Source organism: Haliaeetus albicilla, chromosome 29 (genome assembly GCF_947461875.1).
Source record: "Haliaeetus albicilla chromosome 29, bHalAlb1.1, whole genome shotgun sequence".
In the NCBI taxonomy this organism is placed as follows: Eukaryota; Metazoa; Chordata; class Aves; order Accipitriformes; family Accipitridae; genus Haliaeetus; species Haliaeetus albicilla.
In genome coordinates, this window is record NC_091511.1 from 3,475,502 (window position 1) to 3,496,020 (window position 20,519).

Consider the following 20,519-nt stretch of genomic DNA (forward strand, 5'->3'; position numbering starts at 1 on the left):
GCGATGGGCCGGGGGGGCTGTTCTCTGCGCTCGTGTCCCGCGGAGGGGGCGTCGGGGTGCACGGGGGGGGGGTCGCGGGATGCGGGGGGGGGGCGGGATGCGGGGGTGCGGCGGGGGTTGGGCTTCCTGGGTCAGCGCCGCCGCCGCCGCCTCCATTGTCCGCGGGGCCGCGGCGGCAGCGGCGGCAGCGGGAGCGGGAGCGGACCCCGGAGCGGGGCAGCCCCCAGCCCCGGGGCGGGCGGTACCACCGCCGTCCCCCCACCCGCTCGGGGTCTGCCCCAGCGCAGGTACCGGGGGTGTCGCCTCCCCCCACGGCGGGTACCGGGGGTCCCACGCCCCCCCCCCCCCCGCACAGGTACCGCGGGGGTCTCACCCCTTTCCCCAGTGCAGGTGCCGGGGGTCTGACCCCACTTGCCACAGGAACCAGGGCTCTCACCCCCTCCGAGGGTACCGGGGGGTCTCACACCCCCTCCCAGTGCAGGTACCGGGGCTCTCACCCCCCCCCAGCCGCAGGTACCGGGGTTGTCACCCTCCCCGGGGGGGGCTCAGCGGGATGCGGTGCCTGGGGTGACAGCCCCAGCCCTGGCCATGTCCCCCCGCAAGGCCAAGCGGGCTGGGGGCCAGTCCCCCGAGGGGGAGGCGGAGGTGGTGGCAGTGGCGGCAGCCCCCCCCCGGGCCTCCCCAGGCATCCGCAAGCGCAAGGACTTTGTGGCGCAGCCGGGGGGCCGGATGGAGGAGAGCCCCAACATCTGCGTGGAGTGCGGGCAGAGCTTCGCCCAGACCTCTGGCCTCGCCAGCCACCGCCGCAGCCACGCGGCCGCCCAGCCCCACCGCTGCCCCGACTGCGGCAAGAGCTTCGGCGTCAGCTCCAGCCTCAGCCGCCACCGGCGCATCCACACCGGCGAGAAGCCCTTCGCCTGCCCCGACTGCGGCAAGAGCTTCAGCGACAAGTCCAACCTCACCCAGCACCGCCGTGTCCACACCGGGGAGAAGCCCTACCGCTGCGGCGACTGCGGCAAGAGCTTCAGCCGCAGCTCCCACCGCAAGAAGCACCTGCGGCACCTCCCAGCCAGCAAGCGCCCGCCGCGCTGCGGCGCCCAGCTGCGGGACGGGGCGGCTGGCGGCAGCGGGCCAGCCAAGGCACGGCGGAAGGCGTCGGCGCTCAACACCTGCGGCGAGTGCTGGCAGAGCTTCGGCCAGAATGCCGACCTGGTGAAGCACATGCGCATCCACACCGGGGAGAAGCCCTTCCAGTGTGGCCACTGCGGCAAGCGCTTCAGCGTCAGCTCCAATCTCTTCCGCCACCGGCGCATCCACACTGGCGAGAAGCCCTACACCTGCGCTGACTGCGGCAAGAGCTTTACCGACAAGTCCACCCTCACCCAGCACCGCCGTACCCACACCGGTGAGAAGCCCTATGTCTGCGGTGTCTGCGGGAAAGGTTTCAGCCACAGCTCCCACCACAAGCGCCACGAGAAGATCCATCGTGGGGACGGGCCCCTCCTGGCCTTCGCGCCGCGGCCCTTCTGAGGACGGCGGGGGCTGTGGCGGGGCTGGTGGTGCCGCTGGTGCTATGCGGTGGCCGCCGGAGGGCTCCAGTGGTGGCCCTGAGGGTGCTGCGCCCAGGGAACCCTCTCCCCCAGGGACAGCCGCGTCTCGTTAGGAAGCTCTTAATTTCCATTTTTGACCTTTGTTCATTCCCTGGGGGTTTCCCCTCTGGTTTGTGGGGCTCAGTGCCCCCAGCAGCTCTGCTCGTCCCGGCCAGCCGCGGTTCCCCAGCCCCGCCATCGGTGCCACCTGAGCTGCTGCAGTGGCTGGGGGGTCCTGGAGGTGGAGCCCCCCCGCATCCCGTCCCTCCCGGTGGGTTTTGCCGCCCCACGGTTCTGGGACAATAAATCCCAATGGAAAACCCAGCCCTGGCTCCTCTCTGCCGGAGCTGCCGCCGTCCCACTGCACCAGTAGCACCAGTTGCTCCAGCACGGTCGCTCCCCATTCCCAGGCAGAGCACCCCGAATGAGGCTTTTTTGGGGGGTCCGGGTAGCATGGACCTTCCTCTCACGGAGGGTCCTCCTGGCTGAGCCTGCTCGAGTGGGAGCCCCCGTCCCACTCCTGAACCCCCTCCGGGGTGGGGGCTGAGCCCGGCCCCTTCCCAGGGGCGTTTGCAGATCGGGGTGTGGGGGGGGGGCACGCTGCGGCCGCCCCACGCGCGAAACGGGGTGCACAGTCGGGAGAAGGACAAAGGCGGGGGGAAGCCCCCCAAGCTCCCCCCGTCCAGGTCCGGGGACCTCCTGGGTGCGGGTGGGGGGTCGCTGCCCGCGGGGGGGGCCGTGGGGCCGGGACCCCCGTGAGCGGCTCCCGCGTGGTGTCGGGGGGACGTTGGGGGAATGTCGGGACTCCGGGGGGGCGTCGGGGCGGGGGGGGATGTCGGGTGTCGGGGGGGCTGTCGCGGAGGGGAGGATGTCGGGCTTTGAGCTTCCTGGGTCAGGCGCTGCCGCCTCCATTGTTGGCCGGAGCCGGGCGGAGCCGCGCGGATTGCCCGACCCCCCCGCAGCCCGACCCCCCCCCCCACACCGGCAGCTGCCGCCGGGAGCGCGGAGCGGGGCAGCGCCCCGGCCCGCCCCGGCCCTGCGTGGGACCGTCCCGGGCAGGGTCTCCCCGGCTGCCCCCCAGCCTGTGGGTGAGCCCGGTGTCCCTCGTGGGGTGGACCCCCCCCACTGCCACCTGTCCCTCTGTCTGTCCATCCGCGCTCACGGGTGAGGCTCTGCCCTCCCCCCCCGCACCCTCCCCCTGAGCATCCCCGGGGCCCCACCGAAGGGTCAGGGCTGTTCTCCTCCTCCCTGCGCCCCCCGCCAGCAGTGGGGCGACCCCAGCATGTCCCCTCGGAAGCCCAGGGTTGCCACGGGCAAGAGCCCAGAGAAGAAGAAGCAGCCCCCGAAGAACAAACGCAAGTCGGAGAAGCCAAAGCGCAGCCTCCCCGAGCAGGAGGAGGAGGAGGAAGTGGCAGCAGCCCCCTCCCTGCCACCTGCCAAGGGCGAGCGGCCGAATTTGTGCTCTGAGTGTGGGAAGAGCTTCCAGCATGGGTCGGACCTGGTGAACCACCAGCGCATCCACACTGGCGCCAAACCCTTTGTCTGCGGCGACTGCGGCAAGAGCTTCCGGCAGAGTTCGACGCTTATCACCCACCGGCGCATCCACACCGGCGAGGCTCCCTACGCCTGCGGCTACTGCGGCAAGAGCTTCCGCGTCAGCTCCAACTTCGTCCGCCACCGGCGTATCCACACCGGTGAGAAGCCCTACCGCTGCCCCGCCTGTGGCAAGAGCTTCACCGACAAGTCCACCCTTACCCAGCACCAGCGCACCCACACTGGTGAGAAGCCGTACCGGTGTGCCGACTGCGGCAAGAGCTTTAGCCGCAGCTCCCACCGCAAGCGGCACCTTCGCAACCCCCCCACCAAGGGCCACGGGCGATGCGCCCGCCACAGCCCCGAGCCACCCCCTGCCAAGCCGAAGGAGGCCAAGGGCGGGAAGAAGTTGCCGGCCTCCGAGGTCCCCAACACCTGCAGCGAGTGCTGGCAGAGCTTCGGCCAGAGCTCTGACCTGGTGAAGCACATGCGCATCCACACCGGGGAGAAGCCCTTCCAGTGTGGCCACTGCGGGAAGCGCTTCAGCGTCAGCTCCAACCTCACCCGCCACCGGCGCATCCACACCGGTGAGAAGCCCTACACCTGCGCCGACTGCGGCAACAGCTTTACCGACAAGTCCACCCTCACCCAGCACCGCCGTACCCACACCGGTGAGAAGCCCTATGTCTGCGGTGTCTGCGGGAAAGGTTTCAGCCACAGCTCCCACCACAAGCGCCACGAGAAGATCCATCGTGGGGACGGGCCCCTCCTGGCCTTCGCGCCGCGGCCCTTCTGAGGACGGCGGGGGCTGTGGCGGGGCTGGTGGTGCCGCTGGTGCTATGCGGTGGCCGCCGGAGGGCTCCAATGGTGGCCCTGAGGGTGCTGCGCCCAGGGAACCCTCTCCCCCAGGGACAGCCGTGTCTCGTTAGGAAGCTCTTAATTTCCATTTTTGACCTTTGTTCATTCCCTGGGGGTTTCCCCTCTGGTTTGTGGGGCTCAGTGCCCCCAGCAGCTCTGCTCGTCCCGGCCAGCCGCGGTTCCCCAGCCCCGCCATCGGTGCCACCTGAGCTGCTGCAGTGGCTGGGGGGTCCTGGAGGTGGAGCCCCCCCGCATCCCGTCCCTCCCGGTGGGTTTTGCCGCCCCACGGTCCTGGGACAATAAATCCCAATGGAAAACCCAGCCCTGGCTCCTCTCTGCCGGAGCCGCCGCCGCCGCCATCCCGCTGCACCAGTAGCACCAGTTGCTCCAGCACGGTCGCTCCCCGTTCCCAGGCAGAGCACCCCGAATGAGGCTTTTTTGGGGGGTCCGGGCAGCATGGACCTTCCTCTCACGGAGGGTCCTCCTGGCTGAGCCTGCTCGAGTGGGAGCCCCCGTCCCACTCCTGAACCCCCTCCGGGGTGGGGGCTGAGCCCGGCCCCTTCCCAGGGGCGTTTGCAGATCGGGGTGTGGGGGGGGGGGCACGTTGCGGCCGCCCCACGCGCGAAACGGGGTGCACAGTCGGGAGAAGGACAAAGGCGGGGGGAAGCCCCCCAAGCTCCCCCCGTCCAGGTCCGGGGACCTCCTGGGTGCGGGTGGGGGGTCGCTGCCCGCGGGGGGGGCCGTGGGGCCGGGACCCCCGTGAGCGGCTCCCGCGTGGTGTCGGGGGGACGTTGGGGGAATGTCGGGACTCCGGGGGGGCGTCGGGGCGGGGGGGGATGTCGGGTGTCGGGGGGGCTGTCGCGGAGGGGAGGATGTCGGGCTTTGAGCTTCCTGGGTCAGGCGCTGCCGCCTCCATTGGCGGGCGGAGCCGGGCGGAGCCGCGCGGATTGCCCGACCCCCCCGCAGCCTGACCTCCCCTGCAGCTGCCGCCGGGAGCGCGGAGCGGGGCAGCCCTGCCCCCCCGGCTCTCCTCGGCCCCCCCCGCCCCCGCAGCTCCCCCAGGCCCCCGCAGTCCCCGGCCCTGCGTGGGACCGTCCTGGGCGAGCTCTCCCCGGCTGCCCCCCAGCCTGTGGGTAAGCCCGGGATCCCTCGTGGGGTGGACCCCCCCCTCCCCCGCCACCCGTCCCTCTGTCTGTCCATCCGCGCTCACGGGAGAGGCTCTGTGTCCCCCCCCCCGCGCCCCCCCCGAGTGTCCCCGGGGCCCCGCCGAGGGGTCAGGGCCGTTTTCTCCCCCCCCCCCGCCAGCCGTGGGGCGACCCCAGCATGTCCGACCAGAAGCCCAGGGTTGCCGCGGGCAAGAGCCCAGAGAAGAAGAAGCAGCCCCCGAAGAACAAACGCAAGCCGGAGAAGCCAAAGCGCAGCCTCCCCGAGCAGGAGGAGGAGGAGGAAGTGGCGGCAGCCCCCTCCCTGCCACCCGCCAAGGGCGAGCGGCCGAATTTGTGCTCTGAGTGTGGGAAGAGCTTCCAGCACAGGTCGGACCTGGTGAACCACCAGCGCATCCACACCAGCACCAAACCCTTCATCTGCGGCTATTGTGGCAAGAGCTTCCGCATCAGCTTCAACTTCCTCCGCCACCAGCGCATCCACACCGGCGAGGCTCCCTACGCCTGCAGCTACTGCAGCAAGAGCTTTGCCGACAAGTCCACCCTCACCCAGCACGAGCGCACCCACACCGGTGAGAAGCCCTACCACTGTGCCGACTGTGGCAAGAGCTTCCGCGTCAGCTCCAGCTTCGTCCGCCACCGGCGCATCCACACCGGCGAGAAACCCTACCATTGTGCCGCCTGCGGCAAGAGCTTCACTGACAAGTACACCCTCACCCAGCACCAACGCTCCCACACTGGCGAGAAGCCCTACAAGTGCCTCGACTGCGGGAAGAGCTTCAGTCGCAGCTCCAACCGCAATCAGCACCTCCGCAACCGTCCCACCAAGGGCCGCAGGCCCTGTGCCCGCTGCGACCCCGAGCCCAAGGAGGCCAAGGGCGGGAAGAAGCTGCTGGCCGCCGAGGTCCCCAACACCTGCGGCCAGTGCTGGCAGAGCTTTGCCCAGAGCTCTGACCTGGTGAAGCACATGCGCATCCACACCGGGGAGAAGCCCTACGCCTGTCCCCACTGCGGGAAGCGCTTCAGCCTCAGCTCCAACCTCACCCGCCACCGGCGCATCCACACCGGCGAGAAGCCCTACATCTGCACCGACTGCGGTGAGAGCTTCAGCGACATGTCCACCCTCACCCAGCACCGCCGCACCCACACCGGCGAGAAGCCCTACGTCTGCACCTACTGTGGCAAGAGCTTCAGCCGCAGCTCCCACCGCAAGCGCCACGAGCGGACCCACACCAGAGAGGCCCCTGACGCCCTCCTGCCCCTCTGGCCCTGCCCGACCCAGGGCTTATAACCATCACTGCTGCCAGGGCCGGGGCCATGCTGAGGAAAACTGTCCTGGAAGCTGCCCCTGCCCCTTCGGCTGGATCACATGGACGTAACTGGGGTGGCAAATTTACCATGTCCACGGGGTTTGAGAGTTACTGTTGGAGCCACCACGTCTGTCTGTGTGTTCGCTCAGGGCTTGGGCAGCTGCTGCAGTGCCTGCTGTGCTTCTGGGATGAGCCCAGAGCATGGGGTGGACAAACATACAGCCCCCCGGCTCTGTCGGGACAAACACACTCAGATGGGTGACTCTCCCTGAGTGGCCCCAAGGGAGCCCTTTTCAGCAGATTTAACCAAAATCCCCTATTTTCTACCCAGTTTTCTTTGGGGCTGGGGGCTTCCACCCTCCTGCTCCTCCTGGCACAGCTGCATGTAGCCTGTGGTGGGCAGCAGCAGTGAACATGCCCCCCCCGCCCTCCAAATGCCTATTAGTGATAATGATAACAATTATGGTGATTAGTTGTCCTGTCTGGTGCTGCCACCGAAGCAAATCCTGATCCGAGCTTTCCCTGACTTCGGGCTGCTTTTTTCCCCACTGCTTTGGGTTTCCTGGGGTAAAAAACCCCATGCATTTCCCAATTATAAAAAAAAAAACCAACAAACCAAACTTAATAAAATACTGTCTTTTTCTTCTTTTTTTTGAAGTTTGAGGTTTGGGGTGTTTTCGGAGCAGAGGAAGGCGTGATGGTGCTGGATGCTGACGGTGAGCTGGCGTGTTTGGGACCAAGAGCTGGTTTCACAGATGAGGTCCCTGTCCCCCTCCCCCATGGGTCTCGGGGGGTCGGGAGGAGCTGGGTACCCTCCCTTGATGGTTTTGGGTGGGTTTTTTTTATTTTTTGGACATTTCTTCCCCAGGGCTGGGGCTGGGCAGTGCCCTGTTTGGGGCTTTGGTCTGGGGCAGGATAGAGCTGCTGGGATGCTGTGGGGTCTTGGGGGAGGGGGGGGTGGTAGTGTCTCGGCAGGGGATGCGGGTCCAGGGCACTAAGGGTAATGGCTGTGGGGACCCCCCCCCATCCACAGGCTCTATTTCAGCCCCATCCCGGGGATTTTGGTGCTTTTGTGGTGCATCTCAGTGGAGCATCCCTGGACCCGTGGAGATGGGGGTGTCATAGGTGGATGTGGGGGTGTTGCTGGGGGGGGGCAGGGGGCACTGCCCTGCACCCCTCCCTCTCCTGGGACAGCTCACAGCTTGGCCGCATCTCTCCCAGTGGGTGAAGTGCTGTGACAGAGACATTGCAGCTGAGGGCCCGCTGAAGCTGGCCAAGGGGAACGTCACCTGCCTCGCCAAAATCCCTCAAGAGCCCGAAAACAGGGAGCAGTGCAGCCCCCGGCTCACAGTGGGGCAGCGCTCATGGCCTCCCAGCACTCACCCTGTAGTTCCCCTTATATGAACCCCAGCATATACATATATATATATATGTATATATACATATATATGTGCATGTATTTTGAGGTAGGTGCCCTGAGCATTTTGCAGCACTAGTGGGGGATCTGCAGCACAGGTGGGTTTTGCAGCAGGGGTGGGGATGGGGGTGGAATTGCAGCAGGAGCATGCCCTTGCAGCCCATCACCCTACATTTGACCATCCTGGAGCTGATTCTAGAGAGAAGGGGTTTCATTATATGGAAACTGTCTCTTGGCTGTTTTGCAGTCCTGGAGGGATGTGTGTATATAACACATACATAAAGGACAAGATGCCGAGTCCCAGCAATGGATGGATTAGGGGCCAGGGCCAGGCTCAGCCTGAGGGGGTCCAGCAGTGGGGGGATGTGGAGGGGACACCCAGCTGTTTTGGTGCCAGAAGACAAAAATGCCCCTTATTTCACAGAATCATAGAGTGGTTTGGGTTGGAAGGGACCTTAAAGATCATCTAGTTCCAACCTCCCCTGCCATAGGCAGGGACACCTGCTAGACCAGGCTGCTCAAAGCCCCGTCCTGGTTTCGGATGGGATAGAGTTAATTTTCTTCCTAGTAGCTGGTATGTTTTGGGTTCAGTATGAGAAGAATGTTGATATAACACTTATGTTTTCAGTTATTGCTAAGGAATGTTTACACTAAGTCAAGGATTTTTCAGCTTGTCCTGCCCAGCCAGCAAGAAGGCTGGAGGGGCACAAGAAGCTGGGAGGGGACACAGCCAGGACAGCTGACCCAAACCTCCAGAACTTCAACCACAGCACCCCTCTCTCTGGAATAACACCAAGCAGAGATCACTTTTGCTCTTCTTTTTTGAAGCAGGAACAATGGCAATGTGGTGGGGGACAGGGACCAGCTGACAGGTTTGGGGGCTGCTCTGTTTAAGTTTGGGCTGAAGAGGGACAGGGGTGCCTGGGCAGGGTAATAATGACAAGAGCCACAAAGCAGAAGTAATTATTATTCAAATGGTTTTTTGTTAATCTGTTCTACAGAGAAACCCACGCGCGGCAGCCGGGTGACGTGCCCCCCCCCCCCATCCCAGCAGGACACAGCATGGGCCTGCACGTCTGATGACCAGCAAGAACAAGGCGCTGCAATGCCCTTGGCAGGCATGGATGCGTTCCAGATCCGAGACAACCAGGTTCATCCCTGCAGCAAAAGGCAAGCAGGAATGTGGCCTTGCATAGCACGGGGGGGGCTCGGCCCCCTGACTTGCCCATCCTGGGGGTCTCCACGGCAAGGCGGGTCCTGAGCCACTGCCGGCTTGAGCACTGCTGCCACCCGCTGCGTCCCATCGCTACTGACCCATCCTACTTACCCAACCGCTACTGCCCCGACCCACCCCACATAATCCCACCTACCAGCCTCGTGGCTCATCCTACTATGCCTCATCCTACCGGCCCCTCCAACACGCGCGGCATCCTGCCCTGGCAGTGCCGGCCATGCCGAGCCCCCCCTAGCAGGGCTGGCTGGGGTAGGGCCAGAGGGGCAGGAGGGAGACGGGGTTTTGCCCTGCGTGGGTTCGCTGGTGCCGCTTGTGGTGGGAGCTGCGGCTGAAGCTCTTGCCACAGTAGGCGCAGGCGTACGGCTTCTCACCCGTGTGGATGCGGCGGTGTTGGGTGAGGGTGGACTTGTCGGTGAAGCTCTTGCCGCAGTCGGCACAGGCATAGGGCTTCTCGCCAGTGTGGATGCGCTGGTGGCGGATGAGGTTGGAGCTGACGTTGAAGCGCTTCCCGCAGTGGGGACAGGCATAGGGCTTCTCCCCGGTGTGGATGCGCATGTGCTTCACCAGGTCCGAGTTCTGGCTGAAGCTTTGCCAGCACTCGGCGCAGGTATTGGGGATGGCCACAGCTGGCGGCTTCTCCCCACTGGGGCCGTCCCGCCGCCGGCGCTTCCCTGAGGGGCTGGCAGGGGGCTGCTTGGGACGGCCAAAGCTCTTCCCACAGTCGACGCACTTGTAGGGCTTCTGGCCGGGGGGGCGCGGGGCTGGGCTGGCGGCGGTGGCGCCCACCTCCTTCCCGCAGTCCCGGCAGCTCTGCGGGCTCCTGCCAGCGTGGGCACGCCGGTGCCGCAGCAGGTTGGCACTGAGGCCGAAGCTCTTGCCGCAGTCGAGGCAGGCGAAGGGCTTCTCCCCACCATGGCTGCGCCGGTGGGCCAGCAGCGCTGCACTCTGCGCGAAGCTCTTGCCGCACTCCACACAGATGTTGGGGTGCTCCCCAGCGGCCGCCCGCTGCCGCACGACCGTCTCCTTGCGCTTCCGCCCCCCGCGCCCGCGGCCGCCCACCTCGGCCTCCCCGCCATCCCGGGGGGCCGGCTGCCCCTCTGCCCGGCCCTGGCCCCTCGGGGACCTGCCATGCTCGGGCTGGGGAGCTGCGGACCCTCTGCAGCGCTTCGGTGACATGGCGGGGGGGCTCCCTGAGCCGGGGGTGTCCCCGTGCCGTCCCCACCTGCGGCGACAAAGGGAGAAAGCCAAATGTGAGTCACTCCCCCAGAAGTGGCGTGTTGGGGGCTGCCTGCCCTCCGGGGCACCCCAGCTCGGGATGCCCGAGCGGCCACGAGCGCTGGCAGCCCCTGAACAGAGGGCGAACCTGGGACGGGTCGGACCGTAGCTCAGACCAAGGCAGAGCTTAGGGAGGGAGATTCCAAATCCAGCCTTCCCCGGAGCGCAGCGAGGCTGTGGGAGCCCCCGGGCACAGGTTTGCCTGCTGCGGGCACAGCCTGGCCCTCGAGGCTCCCATTTAGGGCTTCAACTTGCCTCGACACGCCAGTGGCGTGCTGAATCGCCGAGGCGGTTTGCGGTGCTGCGGGAGCAGCCCGGGCTGGCTGGCGGCGGCAGGGATGTGCCAGGGAGACACCGCGACTCGGGTCGGGGGCAGCGGGGGGGAAACCTCTTTGTCGCCCTGAATCGCGTCTGGCTGCTCGGCGTCCCGGCGAGAGCCCCGGCCCCAGCCCCCGCAGTCCGCCCCGGCTCCGGCCCTCCGGCCCCGTCTCCCCATCCCTCCGGCCCCGGCCCCCATCCAGCCCCCGTCCCCCTCGGGCCTGGCCGCTCTCCGGGCCCCGAGGGCGGGGGGGGGGGGGGGGGGCGGGCCTTGCGCCCCGCCAGCCGAGGCCGGGCCGGGCCCGCGGGACCCCGCGCCGGCGGTCTCCGCCCGAGCTGCCCCGGTACCTGCGGGCACAGCCCGGGCCGGCGGCGGCTGCGGCTCCTGCCCCGTGCCCGTCCCCCGCCGCCCCCGCTGCCGTCCGGGCGCTGCCGCGGCCTCGCCGGTGCCGGGCGGACAATGGAGGCAGCGGCGGCGGCGCTGACCCAGGAAGTTCAACCCCCGGGGGCTGCTCGGAGGAAGGTGGCGGCGGCGAGGGGAAGACCCCGGCCCCGGCCCCGGCCCCAGCCCTGCCTTGGCCCCCCCCCACCCCCGTTCCTCATCCCCAGCCCCCGCCACCCAGCACCCCCAGCACCCCCGCTTCCCCCTCCGGCCTTGCTCACCCAGCCCCCCCGCCCGCGGCTTTCGGGGCAGGGTCGCTTCTCCCTGTGCCGCCGACCCGCACCCCGTCCCTTTTCACCTGGACGGGGACACGCTGCCCGGACCCCACTTCGGGGAGAGGCCCCTTTCTTGCCGTCGCCCTGCCGCGGCCAGACCCGCTGCCGGAGGAGGACAGAGCAGAGGATGCCGTGTTTGGCGAGCTTCCCCACAGTTGGACTAGCCCACCTGGCTGGCGGTGCTGGGGTCCCGCGGGACTGTCATTCCCTAGACCCTCAGAGCGGCCCAGAGACACAAACCCTGGGCTGGGGGGTCCCGCAGGGTCAAGGTCCCCTAAGCAGCACAAGACACCCCCCCCCCCCCCCCCGCAATGCGCCGTTCCCTGCTGCACAACTCCACGTCTGGACAAGAAAGTCCTGGGGCGGGGGCAAGGGGACCCCCAAGCTGCGGATTTCGGCAGTGACAGCCCCTGCAACCCCCTGTCCTGGCCCTGGGGGAAAACACAGGTGTGCACAGCCCGTGGCCGGTAAACAACAACTCTTTACTATGGCAGGCAGGGAAAGTAAAGGGATCGCGCGCCCCGGCACGCCGAGCACCGGGCTCACGCTGAAATTATCTTGCCAGCAGCGTCAGTGTGGCCGAGCTGCTCCGACAGCCCTATTTGCGGAGGACTGTTGCCAAATTAATGAGTTACAGGACCCTTCGTGCTCATGCAGGGAGGAGAAAGCTGCGCCGCAAGGCTCACGCCGTGGGACTCCACTTTCAGGTGTCCCCCCGCCCCTTTCCTCCCCCCTTCCCCCCCCCAAACCCCATGGTGAAACACAGGCAGGTAAAAGGCTCGTCCCCATCTACACAATGGCCACAACATGGACACAGCACGGCAGAAAGGCAGCTCAGGGCGTCCCGAGCTCTCAGTGCCATGGCAGGGAGCAAGCCATGGCCGCCCACCCAGCATGGACTTCCCACAGCTCTAGCCGGGACAGGGTCAAGGAATCCCCACGGGCAGTCAGTGCTGGTGCTGCGTCCCCATTCTGCACGGGAGAAGTGAAACGTCCCCTGGAGACCATCCCCACCGCAGCTCCTCTCCCACCGGTGCCCACTCTGGCTCAGGAGGGGTGTCGGCTGCCCGTGCTGGCATGGCTCGGCAAGGCTCCTGCTCCCCTGCCGTGGCTGGAAGCCCCCGGGTCCCCCAAGCTGCCTCCAGCTCCGTCCGGCTCAGCCCCCCGAAAGCAGCAGGGCCAGACGCCCAGAGGAAGGAGCAGTGGTGGGTGCCTATCCCAGGTGGATCCGCTGATGCCTGATGAGGGCCGAGCTGACGATGAAGCTCTTGCCGCAGTCGCCGCACTTGTAGGGCTTCTCCCCAGTGTGGGTGCGCAGGTGGGTGATGAGGGATGAACTCTGCTTGAAGCTCTTCCTGCAGTGGGGGCACTGGTAGGGGGTCTCCCCGGTGTGGATGCGCTGGTGGCGGATCAGGGCCGAGCTCTCGAAGAAGCTCTTCCCACAGCCGGCACACTGGTAGGGCTTCTCCCCGGTGTGGGTCCGCTGGTGCTTGAGGAAGGCCGAGCTGTAGCTGAAGCTCTTGCCGCAGTCGGCGCACTTGTAGGGCCGCTCGCCCAGGTGGGTCCGCTGGTGCGTGTTGAGGTTGGAGCTGCGGTTGAAGCTCTTTCCGCACTGGGGGCACTTGTAGGGCCGCTCGCCGGTGTGGATGCGCTGGTGGACGACGAGGTCTGAGCTCCAGCTGAAGCTCTTCCCGCACTTGGCGCAGGCGTAGGGCCGCTCGCCGGCATGCAGCCGCTGGTGCTTTGCCAGGTCCGAGCTCTGGCCGAAGCTCTTCCCGCAGTCGGGGCACTTGTAGGGCCTGTCCCCGCTGTGGATGCGCTGGTGGGCATTGCGGTTCGAGCTGCGGGTGAAGCTCTTCCCGCAGTCCAGGCACTTGTAGGGCTTCTCCCCCGTGTGCAGCCGCTGGTGGATCAGCAGCTCCGACCGCCGGGAGAAGGTCTTCTCGCACTGCCCGCAGGTTTTCGGCACGTCCCCCCGCCGTGCCCGCCGCCCCCCTCGGCCGCTGGCCGCTGCCCCACCACGGGGGGGGCGTGCTGGCCGCTCCTCAGGGGGGCTCTGGGGGTCCCAGGGGGCGCCGCAGTGGCTCTGGCAGGCATCCCCGAGCACGGGGCTCTGGGGGACACCCTCCTCAGCCCCCCGGGACAGGATGACGTCCAGCTCTGCCAGCTCAGGGCCGTCCGGCTCGGGAGCCTCGTCCTCGTTCTCGCTCCCCGTCCCGTCATCTGCCGGGGCAGAGAGAGACAACGCCGACAGGAGTGATTCCCAGCACCAAGGGGAAATAGGGGAAGCCTGAAGAATTCGGGTGGACAGCTGCCAAAGGCCGATCCCAGAACAGAGGGCAAGAAAGCTCTTCCCGACCCCAGCCCGGCAGCTCCACGCAGAGCCCTGGATACCTGCCAGCTTGGGACGCTCCCTGAGATGGAGGAGCGGGGGCTGCCGCGGGGCTGTTGCTAAAACCTCCGGCCCATTCGGGGTGGGTTCCCGGCTCACCTGCGGGGGCCACCCTGAGGATCTCCCATTCCTTGGAGTCGTTCGGGTCCGGCACCCCCAGCTCTTCCTCCAGCTCCAGCCGGGAGATGACGTTAGGCTTGGGAATCGGGAAGTCTGCTCCAGAAAAAAGGGGTAAGAAGACACTGGGTTTGTTACAGGTCTGTTACATGGGGTTTATTGAACACTATACATATATATACACATATGTATCTACGTGTATACACACACACACACACACACACACACTTTTAAAAGGAAATATGACATTTTGCGTTCAGGCAAGCAACTGGGAGAGAAAGGCAAGAAAAGGCATTTCCAGCCAGCAGACCGTGGCTGCTCGGCAGGTAACCTCGCTTCTGGCATCTCCCGTCTTCCAAGGAGGTATGTGCCATCCCAGCACTGCATTTCTCTGCACCCAACACCTTAAAAAAGCCAAACTCCCACAAAAATTGCATTTCCTTTTCCGCCTGCACCCATCAGCTAAAAAGCATGTGCCATGGTGTGCCGAGAAGGCTCGCGAGATGCCAAAGGCAGGCGCCCAAGTCCGCGGTGCTGGCTGTGCCGACGCACGGCGGGGACAGCTTTTGTTCTCGCCGCACCCGCAGGATGCGTCTTTTTCGGCAGCAGATTGTTTTTTGGCGGCAAAGCCCGGCACGTGGCAGGGCAGGTGGTGGCACGGAGCGGGAGCGGGCGAGGACACCAGCCTTACCCAGCAGGATCAGGGACTCGTAGCTCTCCTGCATGACGCCGCCGCCGCCAGCACCCACCGGCCGCCGCCGCTTCGAAGCCCGGCAGCCCCTGCAAGAGAGGGAAAGGGGGTTCAGGGGTACCCCCCAGCGCGGGCACAGAGCAGCCGCGTCCCCCGCTCTTGCCGCGCTCCCCACTAACCGGACCTGCGTGGCTTCTTAGGCAGGCACGGGGGGCTGCTGGCAGGGCCCCGCCGCCCTCGGCTGGGCATGCAGGCGCCCGAGCATCTCCACTCCGTGGCCCCCCCGCCCAGCGGGGCCGGAGCGGGGGCACCCGCCGGCTCAGCGACCCCTCCCCAGCTCCGCAGAGGGACCCCCGGCACACCGGTACCTGCGGGCGGGGGGGCGGCGGGGCCGGCCGGGGCCGGTGCTCCGGGGGCTGGCGGGAGCCGGGGCTCCCCCGCGCCGGGCTGCTCGGGGAAGCGCCGCCGCCGCCGCCGCCGGCCCCGCGGCTCCTCCGCCCGGGCTCCCGGATGGAGGAGCCGCCGGTGACCCAGGAAGTTCAGCCTCCGCCGCGGTGACCGGGGAGGTGCAGAGGGAAGCGGGGGCGAGGGGCGGCGGCGCTTCCCCCGCTGCCGGCCGGGTCCTCGGGTGCGGGGGCCGGGGAGAGGCGGCGGGGGCGCCCGGCTGCCGCTGCCCCCCTGACCGTGCCCGGCCCCGGTCCCACCCGCATCCCCCATCCCTCTCTGCATCCCCACCTCCATCCCCATCCCTGTCCTTGTCCCCTTCCCGTTCCCATCCCCACCCGTATCTCCCCTGTCCCGTCCTGTCCTGTCCCCGGGGCAGTCCTGGCTCCGCAGGGTCAGCTGGCAGCAGGGTGACAGCAAAGGGCGGGCAAAGGGGGACAGATCTGTTCGGTGACCTCGTGCCTGCAAGCAGGACCCAGGGAATGGTAGGGTCCTACAGTAACCCAGCTCAGGAGGGACCTGGGGAGCTCGGTGTCCAGCCGACCCTCCTCCAGCCGAGGTCCTGCCTGCTGCAGGCAGGGCCAGCGCTGCTTCATCGGGGCTTTATCCAGTCTGGTCTGGATGAGCTCCCTGGATGGGGACAGTGCTGCCGCCCCGGGCAACCTGCTGGGCTGTCCTCAGGGAAAAGCTGCTCCTTGCAAGGGGAGACCCATCCTCTTCCAGGTCAGGCCCGTCGCCTCCTGTCCTCCGTGCGGCAGAGGTCTTTGCCAGGCTCTGGGAGAGTTGTGGGTGCTCGCTGCGTTCCCGGTGGGACTCAGGGGATCCCTGTCTCCGAGCTGGCCCTGCAGTTTCCCCCCTCTCCCCTGGCTTGCCCACCCTCCTCAGCTGCACAGGGAAGCCCCGCAGCCCCCGAGGGACCCCAGTTCAGCCTCAAAAAGATACGGCGGGAGCTGTAGGGGTCGGTGGCAAGCGGGAATATGCCTCCAATACCCAAAACTCAGAGACCCGCCTTGTGCCCCACTCTGCATCCACTTTTTTGGGTGAAAACCACCAAATTCCTTCACTTTCGCCCACCTCGGTTTCCTCACCTGTGAAATGACAGGAGCCGCTTGCTCACAGCAGCTTCTGGGCCAGGAGCTGTCCGGGATGGCCACCGTTCGGCAGGGGGGCTCAGGAGTGAACTGGGGTTTGGCAAGGCTCCCAGGGACCCCCAGTGCCAGAGGGAGTGTCTTGGGCAACACTTCGCCCTGGATCCACCCCCCACCACCCTGTCCCAGCCACACCAGTGGCCTCTGCTGCAGGATGGCAGATTTTATTGCTGAGTGCCACAGAGAGAAACCTCAGGGAAGGGACCCCGACCTTGGGGAAGAGGCAGCATGGCCAGGGCCGTCAGAGGGACGTGCCGTGCTGCAGGCGCCAGTGGGTGATGACATTGGAGCTCTGGGTGAAGCTCTTGCCGCAGTCGGGGCAGACGTAGGGCCGCTCGCCGGTGTGGACACGCTTGTGCTTGGTGAGTGCCGAGCTGGTGGTGAAGCTCTTGCGGCACTCAGGGCAGACGTAGGGCCGCTCACCAGTGTGAACCCGCTGGTGGGTGGTGAGGTGGGCGAACTGGCTGTAGCCCCGGCCGCACTCCCCACAGCGGTAGGGCTTCTCAGGCAGGTGGGTGCGCCGGTGCCGCAGCAGATAGGAGCTGGTGGAGAAGCTCTTGCCGCAGTCGGGGCAGGCGAAGGACTTCTCGGCGCGGTGTGTGCGCTGGTGCTTGGCCAGCAGTGAGCTGTCAGCAAAGGCCTTGCCACATGCCGGGCAGGGGTAGGGCCGCTCGCCAGTGTGGGCGCGCCGGTGGATGGTGAGCGAGGAGCAGTCCCGGAAGCTCTCGCCACAGTCAGGGCAACGGTAGGGCCGCTCGCCTGTGTGCAGCCGCTGGTGGCGGGTGAGGTTGGAGCTGCTGCCGAAGCGGCGCCCGCACTCGGGGCAGGAGTAGGGCCGCTCGCCTGTATGCGTCCGCCGGTGCTTCACCAGGTCCGAGTTGACATTGAAACTGCGGCCGCAGTCGCGGCAGCGGTAGGGCCGCTCCCCGGTGTGCAGCCGCTGGTGGGTGAGGAGGTGGGAGCTCTGTCCAAAGCAGCGCCCGCACTCGGGGCAGGCGTAGGGCCGCTCGCCCAGGTGGCTGCGGCGGTGGGTCAGCAGGTTGGAGCGCAGGCTGAAGCTCTTCCCACACGCCTCGCAGGTGTTGGTCTGTGACTGCGCTTCTCCGGCACTGCCGCCACGCTTCTGCTCCGTCTTCTGCCCGGGGGATGTGGCTCCTGCTCTGCTTGGTGATGTGCTCCCCCTCTCTGGGCTCTCCTCCTGACTGTCACCTGCCGGGGAGACAGGTGACAGTGCTCAGGAGAGGAGGGATGCAAGAGGGAGGTGGTGCCAATGCAGCCGGCAGCAGCGTCATCCTGGCCTCAGGTGCTGACCCTGACGCATGCCACCCTCCACTCCCAGCCTGGGGGGATGAGCAACGAGCCCAACGCCCAGCCCAGCCCCATCCCATCCCATCCTGGTACCTGCCCCGGTGTCTCCCCAGCTCGCTCCTGCCGCAGAGCTGCGGGCGCCTGGGTCCATGCGTGGCTGGGAGCCCTCCGTCCCCTGGGGAGAAGAGAAGACGAATTGGGGGGTGGGCTCACCCGGGACAAGCGGCTTCAGAACTGGGGGTCTGGTGGCAGTGCAGACCCCCAGCGCAGGGCCCTGCAGAGGCCTCGTCCCCCAATGGCTCTCGCTGCCATTTCTGCCTGCACCACGACAGGGGCCGACAGCCTGGAGCACAGCAAGGGGGCTGGCGGGCAAGGGGGGCTTGCGGAAACAACGCTATGCCCCTAAAATCTGCCCGAGGCTGTGCAGGGCAGGGGGAGGAAGGGTCTGTGGGCCCTGGGGGAGCAGAAACCCCAGCCCATCTTGGGGGGGGGCTTGGGGCAGCCTGAGGACCCCTGGCCTCAGTGCTTCTCCATGAAGGGACGTGGCAGGGGACATGGGGAGGGGTGCAGGGGCAGACATGGGCAGGCCCCCTCCATCTGTCGTGGTCCCACTCTCCTGCCGCAGCATGGGTGTCCTTGCCTACCCCGACCCGCTGAGGGTCCCACTACTTTCCATGGCAGCGGGGACCCCTGGGTGGGAGAGGCCTGCCCGGATGGGTGGGTGGCGCAGGAAGGGGAGGCCAGCAGCCAGCAGGGGGTGGCCAGACCCAGTGCTCTGGGAGGCGGCATCCTGGGAGCATCCTGGTGCCTGTCGCCCCTCACCCCATCCTGCTCTGGGACTGTCCCCAGCTCCCACTGCTCCAGTGCCTTGGCCCCCTGTCCCACAGGACCACAGCTGCTGCCCCCCAGCCCCCTTCCTCCATCCCAGCGTTAGTGGCAAGGGGGCTGCTGGCACCCCAGGAGGGTCTGGGGCTGTCTGCAGGGCAGGCACGCTCCCCCCAGGACGCCAACCTCCCCTCCCTGTGCACCCCCCCAAGGACCCTTTTGGCTCAGCAGCCCACTTCGGACCCCCCCCAGCTCCCCCACAGCCCTTCCTGTGGCCTCGCTGACCCACTGCTCTGCGCTGCCAGCCAGGATTTCCCCAAGGACTCTGCTCCAAACCTCCCAGGTCCTCTCTGACCCCTCAATGCCTCTCCCAAGGCATTTGGTTTTGTCCTTTATTGCTGTTCCAGATGCTTGGGTGCAAGTTACAGTGCTCGGTAGTTTCTGATGTGTTTTTTTCTTTTGTTTCAGCCCTGCTCTCGCTTTTTCCGTCCTTTGGGACCTGTTTATATCTGTTATGGGAGTCGCATGGAGAAACCTCAGAGTCTGACTGGGAGCTGCTGTTGGTGATTTACAGTGAATAATTCATTCTGCAGCTGGAGCATTTCAGAGAAGGATTATTACAGGATCTAATTCTGCTCTGGCAGCCTGTGCTGTCCAAAGGCAGTGCTGGTACTAGTTCAGCAGCATGTGTAGTCTCAATAGACATGAACAGCAATGGCACCGTGTTTGCTTTTTCAGACGGAAAGCTAAAGCACGTAATTTCTGCTGGTACTACATTTAATGAACTACTTTCCCATGTAACTTTGCATAATCTTAAGTTATTCATATCTATTTAAAGAAAGGTTTGTGTTCCGCCCAGGAAAAGTAAGTTTAATTACTGACCTGGTCAGGTGGTTGGTGCGATGTACAAAGCTGCTGCAAAGGAGTGGGTGGCGTCGTCTCCAGCAGCCGTCTGTTCCTCGATTTGGTGCTTGGCGTGCTGCAAACCCAAGCCAGAACAGAAGACATGCTGCTGCACATCCCCATCTGGGGAAGATTTTTTGTTTCCCCCCTCGTTTTGTTTCTTTTTCCTCCTGGTCCTGGCCACTCTGCTGTACGTAATGCAGTGATGGATGGTGGGGAGATGGCTGTGGGTCTGGATGTGGAAGGGTGCATAGGGGTGAAGTAGACACCCAGCGCAGAGGAGGGTTGCGCTGTGAAGTGTAACTGGTTTGTGAGACTGTGGGACTGTAAATTCATTCAAGGGGCTTTGTGGTTTCTGGTGCCACCCTGGCAGGTGGGCGACTATTTTTGTGTGCTGGTGTGGAAGGCAAGGGCGCACTGCAACGCACAAAGCTGGCTCATTTTCCACCCAGGAATCACAATGGAGGAGGTGATGGTGCCGTGAAGAGAGAGTTGTGAAGATGCTAAGGACAGCTGCGTGTCTCACGCAGAATAAAATTCTCAGTGCTCTGTGTGTGTGACCTGGTGCAGTGTTTCAGCATTATGCATCATACCTGCTGCAGTGTCCACCCTCGCAGCAGCTCGTCTTTGTCTCCACCGTGTCCCCGCGGTCCTGGTGGTGTCGGGGGTTTTGTTGGACGTGCCACTGGCCAAGGGAGTGGCAGTCGCTCGGGCTCCTGCCGGTGCAGCGGTGATGGTTGGGGGCAGCCAGTGGTGGTGGCACGGCCAGAGGTTTGATGCTGCAGTGTATCTGCTGCAGGCACGTTCGTTCCCCCGGGAATTTGGGATTCCCAGAAAAAAGGGCTGGTGGAGCTGAAGTGTGAAATCCTGGAGCGACCAAGCTGGACTGAAGCGCTTGTCCGACCGAGGTGTTCCTGTTGTTTCTCCTGGGATTTCCAACGTCCCTGGTTTCTGTTATTTTAATTTTTACTACTTACTATTTACTGGAGTAAATAATAGTATCTGGAATAAAACCTTCAGTAAGAGAGCCGTCTTTATAAGCAAATAACACCTAGACTCTAGCTATTATGCAAAACATGACAGGCAGTAATTACTCTCCACTTTTAAAATTACAAGCAGCAAAATAACAAAATAACAGAGCACCAACTGGGATTAACACCTGTAGAGAAACAACTCTAAATTAGTATTAAAAATAGATCAAAGGCGCTAGCTAATCCCACTTAGTAGTGAAGTGACACCTCCCCCCCGCCGCCAGGTATCGATTCCTTCCAAGCGGA

General features: G+C 65.4%; 4 protein-coding genes and 1 long non-coding RNA gene across 5 annotated transcripts; 3 read left to right on the plus strand and 2 right to left on the minus strand.

Annotated features, from left to right (window-relative positions):
* Window positions 1-82: 82 nt before the first annotated feature.
* On the plus strand, window positions 83-1,913 carry LOC138682747 (zinc finger protein 436-like). Its single transcript, XM_069774140.1, has one exon. It carries the CDS (start codon window positions 589-591, stop codon window positions 1,528-1,530), a length of 942 nt encoding a protein of 313 aa, XP_069630241.1. The 5' UTR covers window positions 83-588; the 3' UTR covers window positions 1,531-1,913.
* A 473-nt stretch (window positions 1,914-2,386) lies between these two features.
* Window positions 2,387-7,110, plus strand: LOC138682790 (zinc finger protein 420-like). The gene is made up of 4 exons (XM_069774218.1): window positions 2,387-3,428; window positions 3,591-3,816; window positions 5,427-5,429; window positions 5,490-7,110. The coding sequence occupies exons 1-4, from the start codon at window positions 2,872-2,874 to the stop codon at window positions 6,432-6,434; spliced, it is 1,731 nt and encodes a 576-aa protein (XP_069630319.1). The 5' UTR covers window positions 2,387-2,871; the 3' UTR covers window positions 6,435-7,110.
* Window positions 7,111-8,830: 1,720 nt separating this feature from the next.
* On the minus strand, window positions 8,831-15,087 carry LOC138682743 (zinc finger protein OZF-like). Its single transcript, XM_069774135.1, has 3 exons — window positions 14,615-15,087; window positions 13,906-14,019; window positions 8,831-10,326 (listed from the first exon to the last, which is right to left on the minus strand). The coding sequence occupies exons 2-3, from the start codon at window positions 13,932-13,934 to the stop codon at window positions 9,336-9,338; spliced, it is 1,020 nt and encodes a 339-aa protein (XP_069630236.1). The 5' UTR covers window positions 13,935-14,019; window positions 14,615-15,087; the 3' UTR covers window positions 8,831-9,335.
* Window positions 11,878-19,316, minus strand: LOC138682787 (zinc finger protein 271-like). Its single transcript, XM_069774212.1, is given in 4 exon segments — window positions 11,878-13,372; window positions 16,437-17,418; window positions 17,608-17,689; window positions 19,222-19,316. Coding segments are annotated over 3 exon segments (1,785 nt in total). The 5' UTR covers window positions 17,666-17,689; window positions 19,222-19,316; the 3' UTR covers window positions 11,878-12,627.
* On the plus strand, window positions 15,122-19,140 carry LOC138682797 (uncharacterized). Its single transcript, XR_011322720.1, has 2 exons — window positions 15,122-15,543; window positions 18,808-19,140. It is a non-coding gene; the product is annotated as an uncharacterized lncRNA (long non-coding RNA).
* Window positions 19,317-20,519: the final 1,203 nt, after the last annotated feature.

Excerpts from the sequence above, each read along its gene's own strand:
- LOC138682790 (XM_069774218.1), top strand. The coding sequence starts at position 2,872 with ATGTCCCCTCGGAAGCCCAGGGTTGCCACGGGCAAGAGCCCAGAGAAG. Across the intron at positions 3,429-3,590 it reads AGCCGCAGCTCCCACCGCAA|CTCTGACCTGGTGAAGCACA; the intron begins GCGGCACCTTCG and ends CTTCGGCCAGAG.
- LOC138682743 (XM_069774135.1), bottom strand. The coding sequence starts at position 13,934 with ATGGGAGATCCTCAGGGTGGCCCCCGCAG. Across the intron at positions 10,327-13,905 it reads CCTCAGGGTGGCCCCCGCAG|GTGGGGACGGCACGGGGACA; the intron begins GTGAGCCGGGAA and ends TTGTCGCCGCAG.
- LOC138682747 (XM_069774140.1), top strand. The coding sequence starts at position 589 with ATGTCCCCCCGCAAGGCCAAGCGGGCTGGGGGCCAGTCCCCCGAGGGG.